This window comes from Nestor notabilis, unplaced genomic scaffold (assembly GCF_000696875.1).
Source record: "Nestor notabilis isolate BGI_N333 unplaced genomic scaffold, ASM69687v1 scaffold8366, whole genome shotgun sequence".
Classification (NCBI taxonomy): Eukaryota; Metazoa; Chordata; class Aves; order Psittaciformes; family Psittacidae; genus Nestor; species Nestor notabilis.
In genome coordinates, this window is record NW_009933281.1 from 18,362 (window position 1) to 37,717 (window position 19,356).

The window sequence follows — 19,356 nt, forward strand, 5'->3', positions numbered from 1 at the left end:
ATCCTGATGAGAAGTGGACAGTTGGACATAAACAATTAATCAGTTTGTTTGGTACCACAGAATTTACATGCTCTGTACTACATTGACTCTAAATCCCGTAAAGACAAGGTGCACAGATGTCACATCTCATAGTCAGTACTGTCTCTATGTGCTGCTGCATTTGTTTCGTTTCAAAACGTCAATATTATGTGAAGCTAGACATGACTGAATTCTGCCAGACTTCTTCAGTTTGGGGCTTTCACTGCTGTTTATGTCCATAAATATTAATGCAAATATTTTTCTTGGGTTCGAATAATCAGAAATCAGTGGAGTTAATGCAATATTATAATCCTGGATTTTCAGTACCTTTGAAACCAATTCTGAAATAAACCTGTGTTCTTGAAACTTATTTATTTATGGTGACACCAGTGTATCTAATCCATATTTCCTGCTATGTGAAACCCTGTTAAATTTTTTCATTAAAAAAAGAAGACACGATCTCGTTTAATCCTGTATATATGGTGTCTACATTCTAGATTTGTGTATGCTGTGAATGAACTTATTACTAAGAGATGAAATTGTATAAAAGCATTCAGAGGCTATGCATGCATGGTACCTCCAGAAAGTGCATACTCCGAGTTGCAGGTTCCTGCAAAAATAAATTAATAAAACTAAGCAAACGTCACATCCTGCATTTGTTCTTCTATGTAGTAGGAAACATTTCAAAACTACAGCCTGTTTGCTTTCATAACCCCATTGGTTCTGGTCTTTCACTAGAGCCCTTAGCAATAGCAAATTTGTTTCAGGGCTCTTGGGGGTTTCTTTTAGTGATTGATATGATTCTCATTAGGCAGTTGCTAAACATAGAACTGGGGTGAAAATCCTGTCCCTGTGAACATAGACGGCTTATATAAGCGCGAGTCCCATTTAGGTGATGGATATTCTGTGAAGCCCCTGGTGTAGAAACAGGACATAGGATGTTCAGAGTGTGAAAATGGGCTCATCGCTTTTCTCTTACTTTGGAACAGAAAGCTGTTACTAAAGGAATAGCTTTACACTTTTGGTTTGGAGCCTTCACTGCAGGCATTCCAGCTCATCCTCGAGCATAGTGAGTTTGTGGATTACAAAGGTCTAGCTTCTGCTGTGACCTCTTGCAAAAAGGCACTGCTGTGGGAGAGAATGGAGAATTTAAAATGCATGAATCAGTTTGCAGGCGATTTCATTAGTGTGTCTTCTCAATTACCTTGATTGCATCAGCTCACCATAATTTAAGACTTGAAAGCTGTGGAGCTGTGCCTCAACTGTGTTTTGTTCACATACAGTTTCAGCCATTAAACACATTCTGGTCTAACAAAACTACTGCAACTTTGGGTTTGGGCTTTTGTCAGCAAATGTATGTAAGGATTTAGTTTTGCATTCCTTTTGCTAAATTGAATTTATAAAAAAATTTAGGATAGGTTTGTATTTTAATCAAGCATTTCATTAACTTTAGAAATTATTGCAGTTGAAACTTAATATTTTAACAGAAGTTTCAAAGCTTAAAACAAAAATTATAAAATGTTAAGGTACCTGTAAAATGCATGCTAATGGAGAACACACAAAGCCAAAAATGACTAGGTCTAACAACTCAGTGTCTTGCTATTTTACTGTTTGTTCCCTGATCTTATGAAGAGTATCTGAAGTAACTGCATAAGCCTAGTTGATCTGTTTGTAAGAACTGCTTGGTTTTGATAGTACTGCACCTTGTCTTAAATCTGTGGTGCTTAGAGATTTGTCTTGTGGTCTGGTGGGCATTCCGGCAATTAAGTGCTGCTGCTTCTGATCAGTCACAATGATCCATAGTGCTGGGTAAGTGTATTCTTTAACTGCACCCTTTGTAATTGTAAATACACTTTTAGGAAGGAGGTGACTGAGATAACTGATTTCACCCAACAGCTGGATGCAAATGTTTATATATAAAGTGGGTTGTCTGATGTTTTGTGGAAACTTTGTGAAGTTGTTGGAGAAGGGGATACTTTAGGTTTTAGATTGATGGTCTGTGATTGTGACGTGTTGTTTGACATTAAAAATCAGGCCAGACCCATAAAGATTCTTGGAGGAGTGTCACTTTACTTTACAAAATATTTTCTCTCTAGCAAACAGTAATGTTTCAATTTAAAGGAAGAAAAAAAAATAATCGTAAAACCTTCACTCTGCAGATTATTTTTTTTTTCTAGTTAGGCAAGAGTTCAACCCTTGAATGCCAGCATTTGCTGATTTTGCAGGTTCCATTTTGAATATTCTGACAAATTGTCCCTTTTATTCCAAAACTAGTGATCTTGCTGAAGTTAGCGAGGGCAGCCTTGCTAGGTTTGCTTTTGAAAAAAAGGTAGGTACGGTTCTGTTCCTACTTTGGAAACAACAAGCTTGGTGAAAGACATGGAACACAGGTGCTACTTGATTTTTGACTAGAAGCTTCATTTTTTTGGAAGTGTTCTAGGAAAAAAGTTCAGGCATGTGGACATGCAGAGGTGGGTTTTCTTTTCTTTTTAGGAAAAATACAGAATATTTCAGGAAAAAACTTGCTAGGTGAGGGACGTTATCGTAGATTTGAAAGTGATATTCTGGTTCCAGCCTGGTACAGCTTGTCAGTACCTTGTATAACTGGTACCGAATTTTGACGTTGGTTACGAAGTCCAGGAGTAGTGTGCAAAACTGTTGGTATCCGGCTGCTTGGCTGAAACGGGATGTGTGGTATCTTTGGGAAGCATTTAATAGCCACATACTATGGCCCTGTGTCTCATGCTTGGACGTGCAGCCAGTAGATGACAGTGGGGCTTCCCTGCCCTAAATCAAAGGCACGACTCACAGCTCAATGAGTAATCAGCAGAAGCAATCAAGGGTTCTCTTCTGATTTGTTCATATGTATCCTGAACCAGCCTTCCATATCCCTGGCACTGGGGATTATTTTTCCCCTGGAATTTTTTTTCTTTAAATTTAAGGTGATTCAGTTAATGCCAATGAGTTGGCAAAGCTGAAGTTGCTTTTGACAACATAAATTGGCCTCTTTGGCAGGCTGTCCCATGCACTGGAGAGTGCCTAGTGTGATTCTGCCCAGCATCCACATCCATGTGTGGTACTCCATGAACTTAGCCATCAAAGAAGGGGAGAAAAATAGTCAAATACACTTCCCAGACAGATACAAGCAGTGTCTGAGAAAACTTTGGAGGGAATGCCTCCGTGTCTTTATGATGATTTGTGAATCCTTTCCCCTGGTCAGTTTTCTGTACATGCTTTGCTTTCTTCATGCTGAACAGCTGTGGTGGTGAAAAGCTTTAGTCATCTCCTCACTGCAGATACTGAAGCCTGACAGATTGGCTTGGCTGCTGCTCCAGGTAGCTGATCTTAACTTGATTTTTTCCCCCCGCATTTGTCTCAAACAATTGTTCATAAGCCAAACAGACATTCGTTTATCTTTTTTTCCCCAATCATTAAGTATGATCATGGATCTGTCACTCATTGTTATCTTTCAAACGCTGAAATTTTCAAAGCTCCAGTGAGTAGGTAATGAGCTGTGCGTACGTTCACACTCTACAACACAGATACCTCGGGTCAGTGTTGTACCACACAAAAAGAGCTCAATAAATACTTTATAAAGCAAATCTTAAGAAACACATGTCATTTTGAAACTTACCTCAGGCCTTACTACTACTTTTTAATGAGACTGAGAAGCAGGCTGCCTGACTTCATCCTGTAGCCCCTTCAAGAAGCTCAAGCCAGTGCTGCTAGACGTGAGCATTATTATCTCTGGTAAAACAGCAACTGCCAGACAAAATGTGCCTACCTCGTTTTGTACAAGTGAAGTGAAATACTTGAAACAAGTTTATTCTTTAAATATGTATGTTGGCCTTAGTTATCGCATCGTTCATTAAATAAAAAGCTACATGATTTGCATGCTGAACATTCTCGTCTTGTAGTCCCTGTATTACAGTATTAAAGCCAAGAACCATCTACCAGATTTTTCAAGACAGCGATAATAAGATCCATTTTATTTGCAACTGCAGTAATATCAAACTTACTGAACATGGCACCATGTGCCTTTTAAATGTTCTATCATGTTATTCCACCTGGAATAGTGGCTGATACAATTCGTATCCCAGTGCAAGAGCCACTGTTCAAGTAGAACTTCAAGTGACTCCCCTCTCCAAATTTAATCTTTCAGAAAAGCAGAAAATGGGTTAATTGTATCAATATGCTGTTTTGACTGCCTCTTTCCTATGTTGCTGGTTAGCCCCTACATTTGGATTTCCTCCCCCCACCTCCAGTGGCACTGAGGTGCAAAGCCCTGCCATCTGTGATTCTTTACAGTGTCTTATTTTTAATAATAAATCCTTGGTAGGAATTCTATTCTTCTTGGAGGTTGAATACTTCAAATCTAAGCTGTGTTCTCAATATCTTGAACTGAGAAGCAAAAGCCGTTTTTCCTTCTGCTTGTCTTTATGATCTGCCTAGATACCCCAGGAAAGAAACATAACAGTGACAACAGAGTAATAGCAGACTGTTATGCTAAATATGGCTAAGCTATTTAAGCGTATTCTGGTTGTGACATGAATCATCTATCCACCAAGGAGGGAAATACAGGTGTTTTCATGAGCTGTGAAAGACACCAACTGTGTGAAATTCCCATGTGGTGATGCCTGGCTTTAAAAATGAAAGCAAGTCTATTACAGCAATAAATGCAGAGTGTGTAAATGTTTCCCAGTAGGTTTCAAAGCTGTTCCTTAAAACTGGAAGTGAAAGATAACCACTTTGCTTTTTCCAGCTCACTGACATCGAATTTGTTCTATGTTAGAAACAGCTTTGAAAGAAATTCTCTGCTCTGACAAATGAGGGACCTGTTTCTTAACCAGAGAATTAAGTTACCATCTCCCAAAGAAGATTCTGTCTTGTCTGGGTTTTTTCTAACACCTGCAGATATTCAGATCTTTATAAAGTTGTGCTGTTCTTCACATGCCACATTTTTAGACCTGCCTTTACCAGCTGCAGGCAAAGGCCTCGCTGGCTGCCTGCAGGTCACTGGTCTGACACTGAAGACCTGCTGTGTGACAGAGATACACGTATGTAATCTAGATATGTTTAATAAACCTGCCGTGCCAATGTCTTATGGGAAGAGGTCACTACTCATGCTGATCCATCAGGATTCAGAAATCCCAGCATCATCTTGGACACGGGTTCCTCATCATGATCTTTGCCATCTCTCAGAGCTGCTGCTTCTCTGTGTCTGATTTTGGAGCAACCAACCTGAACTACCCATTTTGAAACCGTGCTGGCCCAAGTGCAGCGTATTATCAATAAAGACATCTGGACATCTGATAGCGCCCATGTAATGCTGAATAGCTGACTCTTGCCTTTCTTCCATGCCTGGCCAGAAGGGAATATCTTGGAGCTCAGTTCTAACTGCGTGTGTGGGTCCTGCTGGAGTAAAGAGGATCCTTTACATACGTCTGGTTTAGTGAGCGTGTTTTGGCAGATTAAGGTTTCAGTGACAGAACGTGAGAAACTGCAGTCGGTTGCTATTTTAATTCACAATATTCAATCTTCAGGTGTGAGTAGAGTCAGATGAGAGTGAGGAACATCAAGAGACAAATATCTTACCTTTGTGTTGTTATTTACATGTAATACTGTATTGAGGCCGTTGTGATTAACTCTTTAGTGGTAGTGGTTATCCTTCACGGTTAAAAAACCACACCTGACAGAAAGAAGAGAGTGGGGAAATCTGAACTGTGAGCATCTTCCTCTCAACCTGAAAACATCAGAGAGATGCAATATTGAGCATGTGCAACAGCTGTATGAGCCCACATTACAAAAAGATTTTTATTGCCCTCTGATTAGGAAGGCCTGACCAAGGGTTGCCAGTCTGAGCCTCACTCTGGATTTACCTTTCTAATTTTTTCCAATTATATTCATTTGGTTTCTTCTCATATTGACAAATTCTTAAATTACTGAACACTCACTGAGCCATCACCTGCAAGCAGGAAAAATGCTTTTGGACCATAAGCATTTTCATGTGTCTTGTGGCTAAGACTGGACATGGGAGTCAAGATCTGCTCATAGTGGGAAGAGGGTGGCTGTGCTTTCTTGGGGTAAGCTATTGTAGTACATTATCTTTGGTTTACCGGCATTCAAAAAACCAGAAATGAAAGTCAGCAGCACATTAAGACACCTCTTACGCTGTAGGAAGAGATGCAACCTAGATTGAGGTTCTGAATGTCACACCATCACTGAAAAACCCATAGTTGCCTTTTTTCCTTCTTATGTGAGTCATTGTTTAAAAAGAAGTAAGGCAGCCCCAAGTGCTGCACGAATTCTAAACAATGCAGAAAGGTGCACTAGTAGCACTAAATCTGCATGACTTAGTTTTACCCGCCAGCTTGGACTGGCTAAGATGCTGGTAAACCCCAGATGTTCCGTTACAATGTACCTCTTAGTTGTTGGGTTACGTTTATCCCCACATTGCAGTAGCAAGGAATTTCTGACAAGTTGACCCCAAAGCCCCTTTCAAAGATTTCAGCTATTCCCTACAAGGAAGTGTATTATTTGAGCACTGAAACAGTGGCCCGATCTTCCAGGAGGAGAAAGGGGTAGAAGGAGACAAGAGCATGAGTTCTGTGGACGGGGGAGCAGTTACAACCTGCTATGCATCTGTTGGGTTTATGACCCCAGCAGATTGTGAAAGCAGCAACAGTACAAATTAATCTCAAATTATGTTGGTGTGATTCACGAACTTCTCAAACACAATGTTTTGCTATTGTTTCTCACCTTCCAATTCAAGGAGTTCTGCAGTTTGCTGCGGTGTTGTTCCATTGCAGTTAAATCACTGAATTTAGCAAAGGAAAGCTACCTACGAAGGGTGTATCCATGATGTGAACCACAAGATGGGTACTTTCATCTGATTTGGCTTTATTTTCATCTGGTAGAAAAATATTGGTAATTCCGCCTGGTGTTTACCTGCCCTGTATGCAGGCTGTTTGGTAAGGTAGATATAGATACGTGTGTGTACATATACACTGTGACAGATAATCCAGTTTCCTGACAGCTGGTCCCAGTGGAGCTGTGCACTTGCATTGCATTCATGTATTAAAACAAGCAATGCATTATAGTGTTGAAAAGATAGGAAATCTCCCAAAAGGTGTAGTAAAAAGTGGAATTATAGCCAGGTGATTTTTAGTGTAGCTTACTAAATCTACTAAGTTGTATAGGGTTTTTTTTTTTAATAAAACAAATAAACAAATGCTTAATAATTATTTATATTTGATTTGTCTTTTAAGGTTACTGGTATGGTAAATTTTAAAGTTCCATAACTTGCCGCACTGTGATTTATCTCTTAAAACTCTCCACACTAAATCTACATAAGAGAGACAACAGTTAGAGGAAAGCTCTTTAACAAATGAGGCAGAAATAAAGAGAAGAAAACCACATCAAATGAGGTTTCTGCAGAAACTTGATTTTATTGAACACAAAAATGTGCTGAAGGTAATGCTTGCCAAATACATCAAATTTAAAAAAATTGTATTTCAGGAAGATAATTAGTGTGTATGACTCTGAGATGTTGGCTGTAAAATTTCCAGGCATTAGCATATAATCATGCAAACAGCACATCGCAACTTCATGTAGTCATAGAATGGTTTGGGTTGGAAAGGACCATGCCCTCATCTACTTCCAACCCCCCTGCCAAGGGCAGGGACACCTTCCACTAGAGCAGGTTGCTCCAAGCCCCGTCCAACCTGGCCTTGAACACTGCCAGGGATGGGGCAGCCACAGCTTCTCTGGGCAACCTGTGCCAGGGCCTCACCACCCTCACAGGGGAGAACTTCTTCCTTCTACCTCATCTAAATTTCCTCTCTGTCAGTTTAAAGCCATTCCCCCTTGTCCTGTCACTACAGGCCCTTGTAAAAAGTATCTCCTCAGCTTTCATGTAGCCCTTCTTTAGGTTCTGGAAGCTGCTGTAACTTGTAGTTGGAAATCTTATTCAGACAAGCTGGCATTCAGAAGCCTCCCTTCTTTTATTACTTGTGTACAAAAGAGCTGCATTTTGGTTTAAAAGCCAGAAAAATCCCTCTCCCACCTCATCAGCTGTCCCTTCCATTTTCCTCTCACTGCTCTTGTCATTCAGCTGGTGAAGGGCACCCAAACCCAGCACCAGCATCACCCTCCATGTAGAGCCATGTGTTCTTCCAAAGGGCAGGAGCAGGGCTGTGGGCAGCAGCTGCAGCCGTAGCCCCTTGTCTGAAGCACGGGTCAGAGGGGGTCCTGTGCAGCTCGTCCCTCCACAGCTCGAGGTAGGAAGCCGAAAGCAGCCGCCGCGTCGGCAGGAGCTGCTGCAGACAGTGGGCAGCCGCAGCCCACGTCCCCAGCTGCACCAGCCAGCCAGCACAAAAAAGGCTTTTTGGAGGCAGTGCTCTGATCCTGAAACAAAGGCCAAATCTGAGGTTTGTGAAAACACCAGATGAGAAGTTGAGAATTAAGCAGTTCCGTACCACAGAGCCTTTGATACATGGCTGGGGCTGAAAATTCACACAATGCATTTGAAATTGCTGGGAAAATATACATTAAAAATGAATATTAAGGGTCTACCCCACTGCCTGAATGATGGAAGGGATTCTGACACAAAATTAGAATCCAGTCCTGTGTCTCCTCTGTAAAGAAGTCTATTCTGCTCCTCAGTAAAAACCTGGTTTTCTTGACTCTATGGATCTGGAGGTTGACATCCTTTGCCCTCTCCCACTTTTGTACCCTAAGACCATCCATAAAGTGGGCTGTCAGCTTCAGCTTGACCACAGCGTTTCTAATGCCGTGGTTATCACTAGTTTGTGACTCACAGGTTGGTCAAATCACAGAAAGCTTTGCTATTGTCCTATGATGGTGCCACGAGTTCCCTGCAGGGATGAGCCGCTGTCACCCCAACCCAGCTCGCCCAGGCACCTTTCCTCTCCCTGCCCACCCTGCCCAGCTGTCAGAGGGAGGTGTCCCATTCAGGCTTCTCTTTCCATTCAGCCCTCCTGCTGCTCACTTCAAAGAGAAATCAGAGCTATTTCAGTTGGAAGGGACCTACAAGATCATCTATTCCAGCTGCTGGACCACTTGAGAGATGATCAAAAGTTAAAGCATGTTGTTAAGGGCATTGTCTGAATGCCTCTTAAACACTGACACACTTGGGGCATCAACCACCTCTCTAGGAAGCCTGTTCCAGTGTTTGACCACCCTCTTGATAAAGAAATTCTTCCTAATGCTGGTCTTTACCAGTTTTAATGAAATGAAAGTAGTCAAATGGAAAGTCTTAAAAAAATACATAGGAGCAATGGAGAGAGGTTTGCCTTCAGTCCATTCAAATCAATTTACCCCCCACATTGGATATGCATCAGCTCAGCCAAAAATAACTGTGAGATTGTTTGGACTGAGCCTGTGTAAAGCAGGTGTAATTGAACTATGATTTTATTACAGTTTGGTGCATAAGTCTGTGCTCACGAAAAGTCATGACTTAAGTGCCAGCCCTGCAGTGTCATTTTTCACACCAAGAAAAACCCACTTGCACAAAATTTATTTCAGTAAAAAATCTCAGGATGAGGTATAAGGAGAATGTTTCAAAACCCAGCTACAAAGGGAAAAAAGAGCTCCCTTCCTCCAAAACTTCTACCATAGTCCAGTTGGTGACAGGGCTGCCCTCTGTGTTACTGCCCCAAACGAGAGCATCTGGGAAAATAAAGAACAATCTCACTCCAACTCCTTATGAAGCTATGAAGTCTGGATCATGATTTCATAATGACAATGAGCCTCAAATGTTACAGCCTCTGCTTTGCCTACACCCATTTAAAGAGAAAACAATAGCAGCGACAGGATCTGTGTTGGAAAAAATACCAAACCCAGACCTAAAACCAAAGATCTGTGCACAAGGTGCCACCCAACAGACAGCTCCAGGGCACCTCCTTGAGCCTAAGCTGTCTGATCCGTTCAAGAAGCTGCCCCTGAAGCAGCATGGCGGGAACCTGGCACCTGGCTGGGTTTTAACTGAAACTTTGTAGTTCACAGGACATAATCATCCGATCAGGCCTCAGAGGAAACACTGCTGCTCCTTTTTATCTGCGCGTTGGATCCTGTAAGGTGCAGACATCTTGCATCTTCCCAGTGACTGTGGTGGCAGATGGGAAACTCCACACCTTGTGGAGCTGGGCTGGCTGATAGAGGACGGTCCACTAAGAGAAGCAGTGGTGGGAAGCAGCCCTTAATGGCGTGATCAAGACGATGTAGGCATCCTTCTTTTTTTACTGCTCTTTTCTCACTGTTTTCATAAGTTGTCTGAAGATACCTGAATTCATCATATTCATGTAACTGTCTAAAACAAGTGTAGATCCACACAGCACGAGTAACACATTTAGTGAGAACTGCCTTGTACTGATTTGGTTGGATGGTAATTCTTAACTTCACAGGAATATTCATGAGAATGCAGTAACTGTGATGTCCACCATTTGATGTTCAATGTGCTTTCTTAAACTAGCTGCACTAGAGTACTAAAGGAGATTACAACACAGAGTAAAAAGGTGTTAGACTAGAACATACAATTTTATTTATTTATAGAAGCCAAATTAATTTTACAGGAAAGTATGGAGTAAATCAGCACTAACACTGGTGCAATTTCTCCTTTTCTGCAGTAAAACACCTTTACAATGATGGAAACTCAGTGAAGAGTATTAACGGAAAAAGTTTCTCTGGTGTTCATGTTCCCAGTTCTCTTTGTAGTATGAAAAAGCATTGTTTTGTCCGCATTTTCCACAGATTTCAATGCATCCTTTTCAATCTATTTGACGGTCAACCTTGTTTTGGCAGTTTGGACTGGTTGGAAAGGGTACTATAGACACAAGCCTAATTTGAATTTATTTGAATAAAATTTCGTGCCAAAGCATGATGGTTAGTTTATCTTGTAAACAAGACATTTAGAACAAGGCTGAGTATCATCAAAGTAGATAGCAAATACCCAGCAGTCCATTTATTTTCCCTTTCTCTCTATCAGAAATAATAACTGTTTGAAGATCCCTACCTGAAGACCTATTATCTCTAGAAAAGAACAACAGAAATAACCACTTCCTTAAAAATTGATACAAAATGAAACTGTACTAATTAAATTTCCCCCATTTTGTCTGGCAAAAGCTGTCAATCATAGAAGACACAGCAAACCATTCTCTAATTAAAAGAGCAGAAACAGCTTACTTTTCCCCCAAAGAGAAGGTAGGAAAAAAACCTCCACAGACATTGGACACTGGAAGAATATAAAAGATGCTGTAACTCTGTCTCTTACTGCAGTTTATAGAATTATTAAAGCAGACTGGAAGCACTTTTCATAATTCCTTATCATCAAGGAATATTTGAAATTATTTTTCCTCAAATAAAGCCCCTCCACCATATTTAATTTCTATTAGCTGAGACACCAAAACCTGAAATAAAACCAGTGGAATGAATTACAGATACCATGGTATTTTTAACATTCAGATCATCTTTAACCCGTTAAAAGGAAGAACTAATAAGGAGTAAACCACTGATGACAGGTTGGTTTTTTGTTTTGTTTAATCTTCACTACTCCCCAGAATACCACCGAATTAATGTAGCCAGTTTAGTCTTGCTTTATTGACAGGATTCAGGCAGAGCTATTTACTGGTCCCTTATCAGGTACCCCCAAGCCACATCAGGGGTTTAGCCTACTGCAGCGCTGCACAGCCCTTCCTAGCACATTTCTCTTCATCTTGTTCATGAGGTCAGCATTTGTAGTAAATTTAATATGAAATGCCCAGGTTTACATTTACATTCCTGAAACAATTCTCTTTTTTGGCCTCCCAATACAAGCATTTAATCTCTATCAAGGAAGAAGTGTTATCTGGAGCAGTTTGTCCTGACCTTGTTAGGCAATTAAAGGAAAAACTGAAACAAAGTTGTAAAGCAGAACTAGATAGAAGGCTTAATTCGGGGATTTCCTTGTTCCTTATGTCCTACTGTGTGTTTAATATTCAGAGTAGATACCCTTTTCCTCATGAGGCAATAGAAGAAAGAAAAGAGCATAAATAAGAAAAGGTGCAGTCATGAAGCAGAGTGGGAAATGAAAACCTGGCACTGAAGTAAACATCAGCTACTGAAAGAGAAGAAGGGATAGAGATTTTTTTTTCCTCTGAATAAAAAAACATCCATTTAAGTTTATACTGTAATTGAACAAAAGGCTGGCTGGCAATCTAATATAGAAAAGATGTCAAATAAGCATTGTACAATGGTAAAGTGGCTTTGGCTTGGATGAAATAAGGACAGTATGTCCCAACTCAGCATCACCAGAAATGAAGTTATATCTGAACTGATAATACTGTAAGGAATAAAGTTACTTAGACTCCTGTCCTTCCTGAGGCTAGCCTAGTCATCTACCACACTTATTTCCTAGCTAGAGGTTTGATACTATATTACAGCACTGCCTTTGTTGTCCAGAACTCCTAAATGAACGATGTTAAATATTTTTGTGCCTTGAAGCAATAAAGAAACTAAAGTAAATGCATTTAAAAAGCTAAAAAATAAAATAAAAAAGGTCTTAAAAATGGAGGGGGCGGGGGGAAGAGAAAATTTCAAGTATATGCTCATGAACGCCACCTCTCTTAGACACATTGGTGCCCAGCTAAGGAAGCAGCCTTGTGGTCCATCTCCCTCTGCCAACAACATTGCACCTTTGCAGGGGAATGAAGGCCAAGTCTGGATGCTAACTCAGACTGCCCAAGATCCTGACTGCACTCCAGCGGTGACTTCTTGTGCTGAACACTAACAGGGTTCAGGGTAACATGGTCAGAGCTGTGAAACTTCAGAGTACCTGAACTGGGGCCATGACATAGCTACAAAAGAAAATACTTCCCACACTGCAGCTCGAAGACCTTTTAGTATGTTTTAGTTAGAGAACATGATACCCACATCCAAGAACGTCCTCGTTTGGAGAAGGAAACCAGCAGGATTCAACACCTTGTGCAGAACCATCAGTTTCATGAGGGTTAACCATGGTACTAGTGCTACAGCAGGGCTTTGGCTCACAGGTCTGCATGGGAAACCAATGAGTGAATGGTGCAAGCCCTGAAAGCTCACACACAAATGCAGAGGTTATGAAATTTCCTCAGGGGAGGCAGAGATTTTTAGCCATGGGGCTGGTATGTGGTCAACAAGCTTTCTTTTACAGCATTTCTGGTTAGTCCAGTGTTTATTTATACAGGAGTCCAACATGTAAATCTTAGAATCACAGAATCACAGAATGGTTTGGGTTGGAAGGGACCTTAATGATCATCTAGTCCCACCCCCCTGCCATGGGCAGGGACACCTTCCACTAGACCAGGCTGCTCAAAGACCCATCCAACCTGGATATGGGTTTAACATGAAATTGTAATAAAAATCAGGTAATTTTGCAGTGTTGGGTAATGATTAACTGAAAAGCCAAAATAACAGAACTGAATAAATGAAAGGTAGAAAAAAAAGTCCTTTCTTTTCAAACGTTAGGGGCAATGTATGAGCCCTCACAGGCAGTAACAGAAACTTTAGATTTGTCATCTGGCAGCTGGAACTCCTCTCCTTTATGTACGATGTGGAACTAATGGTTCTCCAAAAATAAACAGTTGCTGTGACCTTGAGTAACAAATATGTAGCTTTTGAGGGTGGTAAAATCCTTAACTTTTCAGGGTTCTTCTGTCTACTTCAAAAATGACCTGGTAGTGCCTTTCAAAGGATAAATATAACGTAAAAATCAATACTGAGCTGCAGAAATTTTTGGTACCTTTCCCATTATTGATTAAACTCTTTTTAGAATTTAAGGCAATAAAATATTTACTACTTTTCCAAACTTCTTCTTTTCCTTTCCTGAAAAATTCTCACTCCAGTTTTGGTGTCCTGTCCTTACGTTTACTGATTTCACTTTGCTTCTGGCACTCTGTATTTCAAAGAGTCTGTGATGTGAGATACACGGCAAGTTTTTCCCTACTTAAATTTGTTCTATGTATTTTACTAATTCTCCTAAAATGACAATCACTTAAAAGACTGCTGGACGGCATCTGCATATTCGTTGTTCACGTTCACCAAGGAGCCCAGACCTCCTGCCCCAGCTGGGGAACGGGATTAAGGTTGCAAATTGTTCAAAGTTGATTTCTTATTCCTGAAACACACACCTACTTCTTTCTTGCTGAAGCTGATGATAACATCAAAATACAGTTAAACACCTTTTCTGAGCGGAGACATTTCTCTGGATCAGAGCTACGACAACCAGCCCTTTGTTCTAGGTATTGTTTTTTTTTGCATTTGCCTTTCCTGAAAAGACAAAGAAGAAATGCACCATTGGTGGAAAGTAAAATCCCTTCCTGTCCTTCAACTGAAAGATGGAAGAAGCACAGGAAGAAATACAGCAAAAGTAATGACATCTTTTGATTTACAGATATTTATTCATCTTACGTCATATTTCGATTATGAATAAAATAGTGAAATACTATTCCTTCATTGGCTTTTTATGAGGCTTTTAAGCTATCAAATGGCAACATGCATTGATAGTTCTGTTTAGTTGCAAAATCAAGGTGCCATGTATTCACAGCTTATAAAGACTTATGATATATGCTTTAATTTTTGTACTTTAGCTTTTAAATACTTATAAAGAAATTGGCTTAGGCAGAAAAAACTCCAACACTCAGAACACAGGCTATGACTTGCACTTCACATGCTCATTTGGGGGTTTATATGAAAAAGTATCAAAGATCTGTGTCAGTTTCAAATGAGAGGTACCACATTTGCTGATACCCCATCACACCAAACTGTACGCTCTATGCAATTTCAAATTGAGATGCAGTAGCACGTACCAGCAGATTGGTGCATTTGCTCTAAACTCCAGCTTCATTCCACAGAAAAGATGCAGCATTTTAGTGTGGGTTGAAAGGAGCTTACAAATTGTCTGGAAAGCATTGATGTATCTTCTAGAATTTTAAGGCAATAGCTTTTATTTTCTTAAAATCAAAGTACAAATCCTTTCTCATTGCATTTACTAACTACATAGCAAGCATTGAAATAAATGCTGCTCTAAGATGGGTCAAAAATTTTTCCTGTTCAAGTTAATACAAGAACAAAGTATTTCCTGATACGAGCAGAATTTGTAGCAATTGTTTGAGGCTTATGCTTAGGGAGGAGGAGAGTGAATCATACATGCACTGCTGTTGTGAGAGATTTGTCAGGCAAAAAGGACTACTGGAGCAAGGGACTGATGGCTTTTTCTTGATTTCACAGCTATCAACTCATCATCATCCTCCCACCAGCAGCCCCCAGCTCTGCTCCACCAGCACTCGTGAAGCAAATGGTGAAAGAGGGCATGTACCCACCAGTGGCAGCCCCACAGCCTGCTCTCTCCTCACCCTGAGGAAGCCTGTAGGATGACTGAGAGAATGATGTGAGGCAGTGGGAAGTGCATGACCCCTGCACCGGGCAAGCCACACAGCGAGTCTTCCACACAACTTCCCCTGAGCTACTAAACTGCAGCAGGCAGTCAAGTCACTTTTATTTGCACTGAATTGTCTGTTATTTAGTTATGGGTAAGATGAAAAAGATGTCCTTGGGCACTGCCAACCTGCTTTTTACTGATGAAGATAAGGAGAAAGCACCCTGTCTTCTACGGATCCCAGTTCATAGTCTTGGTAACTGTTGGAGTAAACCATCTCTCTACACGTAGTCATGGTCCAGTCAACATGTAGGCATGTGCCCACATCCCTAAACCTTCTTCACTTATTCCTGCTTGCTCTGATGAAGTTTAAGTGTTTGAAAATGTTACTAATGTACAAACAAGACCTGATCAGACCCCCAAAGACATTTAGACACTCATTCAACAGCCCGCTATGTAATATTTATCCTAGAGGTGCTACTAAAACATCACTTGGCTGATTTTAAGTGACTACTTATGGCTTGAAACAGCAATGTCCTCATCAAAAATTATGTCTTACCCGCAATTAAGTTCTGGGGTTTTAGCTGCCTCTGAGGTATTTTACATAAGCACTGCTCGTGAACCCCATCAGGAACAGAACAAAGGTTATTTTAAAACCAAAATGATCATGCAAGGAACAAGCACTTTGGCTCAGAATTTAATCTGGAGCTGATGGGTCTACATAGTTAATGTGTAATTGATCTGTGATACAATATAAATAATGCGAGTCCCACCATGCAGTCTGGAAAGCACAATAATTACAAGGATTTTACATATTCATCCACCTACTCATGTTTTGATTTCACTCACATTTTGTGAACTTCATGCATTCTAATAATGAACCACCTTATTCACAGTTCTGCCCCCATCAGAAAAAAATATCAGACTACAATTAAGATAGTTATTCATCCTGTTACAGATTAAACCCTAAAAAGCAGAAAATACCATTTAATTAAAAATAGGGATCTAGGAAAATAAAATCAGCTATTTGACATATTATGACTGTATGAAATACTATAGTGTAAGTTTCCCTTTTAACACTTCACAATAGGAGGTAATAGAAAAATAATTAACTTCAAGTAGAATAATCCTGACATACTCACACTACTCTGAATCACAGAGAAAAATAAAAGGTACATAGAAACAAGGAGAAGATAAGGTCTAGCAAACCCAGCAGACGTTCTATCTAACAGCTGTCTTCCAAAGTCCAGAGGACGGAAATATGCTGCCAAGTCAAACAACTCCAACACTGCATCATTTGCAAAACAGAATCATTGTTATCTTCTTCTTGAGCTTGAGAAGAGGTGAAAACTAGAACCTTTAAAACATGTATGTATATGTATATATATAATATATATAACTAGACCTGCAAGTAATAATTTTAATCCAGAATTCTAAGTACTGTGAAACTCATATTAAAATAATTAAAGGTAACAATGGCAATCTCACTAGGTGGAAAAGTGATCCCTAGGGAGGGAAGAAGTGGAAAAGCAAAGAACTGATGGCCAGAAAACCAGCTGTAGTCCCCTGGAAGAAGGGATTAAATCTTGTATATCATCTGTGCCCCTCAGGGTATACACCTACCTCCTTTTGGTACGTACACTGTCCCTGGGGCAGTGAAGAGACTTCACGACTTTCCTTACCCATTAAAAGGCTAACAGCAACAGAGGGGCTGGTAGCAGTGAAAAACATACACTCCCACCCTGCTGGGATGAGTAATTTCCTAAGGAAGAGCTTTACCTTCCATCTAGAATCACAGCTGTATTGTTGAAACCTGTTTTGTGCGTAGCTGTAAATAATTAAATGCCACTGGTGGTAACTCATTTACTGACCATGTAGGAGTGCCACCAGGGCTTTTCCTAACTCATGGATAAAGAGCAATGGAGTCTCATATTGCCAAATGGATGAGCAGTAACCAGGAGAATTGCACACGCATTGGTTGAGGGAGTACGGCAGAACAGCAAAGTTCATCTTTAATGTAATACTGGATACAGTCATATCCAGATAATACTGGATCTGGTTGACAGTTCTTCTGTTTGAGTTTTGTGACCTTTTCCAGACATATCCTCTGTTATGACACTTTGGCTCTGACTGGAGCTAATCCTGCAAGATCTGATGTTCACATACTGGACTGCTGAAAACAAATACCTCTTTGCCAGACAACATCTCTTGCTTGGGGAGAGCAACAAACAGCAGCTATTGCAAGAGACATAAGCTTCTCTTTTTTCCTTATTTCTCAGAAATAAAACTTTATCTGCAAAGACAAACACAGAAAAACAGTAGGGAGAAAGGCTGCCAACAGAGCGCAGGAGGGAAGACAAAGATAAGGGATAACAGGTGGCAAAAATCCCCTTGGATTTGCTGGAGGTTTTTTGACCATTCTTGAGACTGAATGAAAAAGCTGCCTGCAAGGAAGAATGGGGTCTGGGCTGGAAGGCAGCTCACAGTGTGCCTACATAGCCCATCAGCCTGTAGCTCAGCCATCCCCATGGTCCCCACTGCAGGTGGATGGGGGTGGCCACTCACCCTCTGCCCCTGTGTGTCTGTGGCTGAGAAGGATGGTAGACTACTTCAGCACAGGACTACCTGCATCAGCTTAGGCTCTGTGCCTAGGAATAAATGATGCCAATCTTGTATGAAGCATGTATTAAGTCCGAAGCATTAAAGGGGGATTGTTAAACTCATTGCATTAAAGGGGGAGCTGCTTCTTACCATTCCCTGGCATGTATGTAAAGAAACCAGTAATTTCAAAACAATCAAGAAACCAATAATTAAGCAACACTATAGCTGTGACCCCATGAGTGTGAGAGGAGCTGACACTGGGATGGGCAATGAGCAGGACATCTTACCCCCTGCTTGCTGGCTTCTGCCTGCCCGACCAGTGACATGCTACAGACCAGCAGGGTTTTAAGCCTGATAAATCTACATGGCAACTCCTTGGCTGGGTGGCATCACACATGCTTCCTGGAGCAGTGTCAGACAACCTCTGTCATGTTAAGCAAAGGCATGTGACCGATGGCCAAACCTGTAAAGAATTATCATGGGTCTTTAGTACAAGTCAAAGTCAGAGCACGCTTGAAGAAAAACAAGTCTTTTGTGAAATTTGAGTGTGCTTGGCCACCACCACCTGCTTGTAGCTTACCCTAGAACTCAGATTATTCTGCAGCTTTGACAGCCTTGATGTCAGAGAGCCAGGCTTGCACACAGCCTGCCTTTTGTTGCTGATGTGTCTTCTGGGGCAGATCAGGGGCAGAACAGGGGCTCTCCAGAGCTGAATACACAGAGCACTACAACCGTGGCTGTGGAGCCAAATATTGCACATGGAAAAGGGAGGGAATGCAATAAAAAACATAACTCCTGTTGATATAAAAGTTACAGCTTTACTTGTGGAGAAGCCAGGAGAAAGGGGGTTCAAGCACACGCTATGCAGGAGGGCTTCTCTCATGCTCTTGTTTTTGCACAGGTGGCTCAGACAATGGAAGGAAACAATGCAAAGAAAAAGAAAATTTGTTGAACGTTACCCACCTGTGGCTTGCTTGATAAAATACAGAAAGAAACCTCAGAAAATGCACCTTCATTTTGCCAGGGAGCTGCAATTTGGAGTCAGTTAAGTGAGAACAGGGAAAATGAAGCTATGCTTCTGAAAAGAACGCAGAAGGGAGGAGGAAGGGAAGGGAAAGTGGAAGTGATGAAAGCACCACCTCCACTTTCAAGCTGTTAATGATATCCAGCTGTTTTTCACCACTGAGAATATTACTTTCCTCCCCCTGAAAGTTAAGGTAATGCATTCTATTAAACAGGAAAGAGTTTGAAGTGACTAATAACCACTTTTGTGCAGCAAGGTTTCAGCATGGTGTTTTTATTATTCTCCTTCCCACTCCATCGGAAAA

At 40.9% G+C, this 19,356-nt stretch overlaps 1 protein-coding gene across 1 annotated transcript in view; it reads right to left on the bottom strand.

Annotated features, from left to right (window-relative positions):
* Positions 1 to 5,139: 5,139 nt before the first annotated feature.
* The window catches only part of GK (glycerol kinase), a 58,803-nt gene continuing 44,586 nt past the window's right edge, over positions 5,140 to 19,356 (bottom strand). The window contains exons 22-23 of the mRNA XM_010016805.1: positions 8,084 to 8,424; positions 5,140 to 5,430 (exon numbers count right to left, since the gene is read on the bottom strand). Coding sequence (XP_010015107.1) covers positions 5,140 to 5,430; positions 8,084 to 8,424 — 632 coding nt within the window. The remainder of the gene's footprint in view (positions 5,431 to 8,083; positions 8,425 to 19,356) is intronic.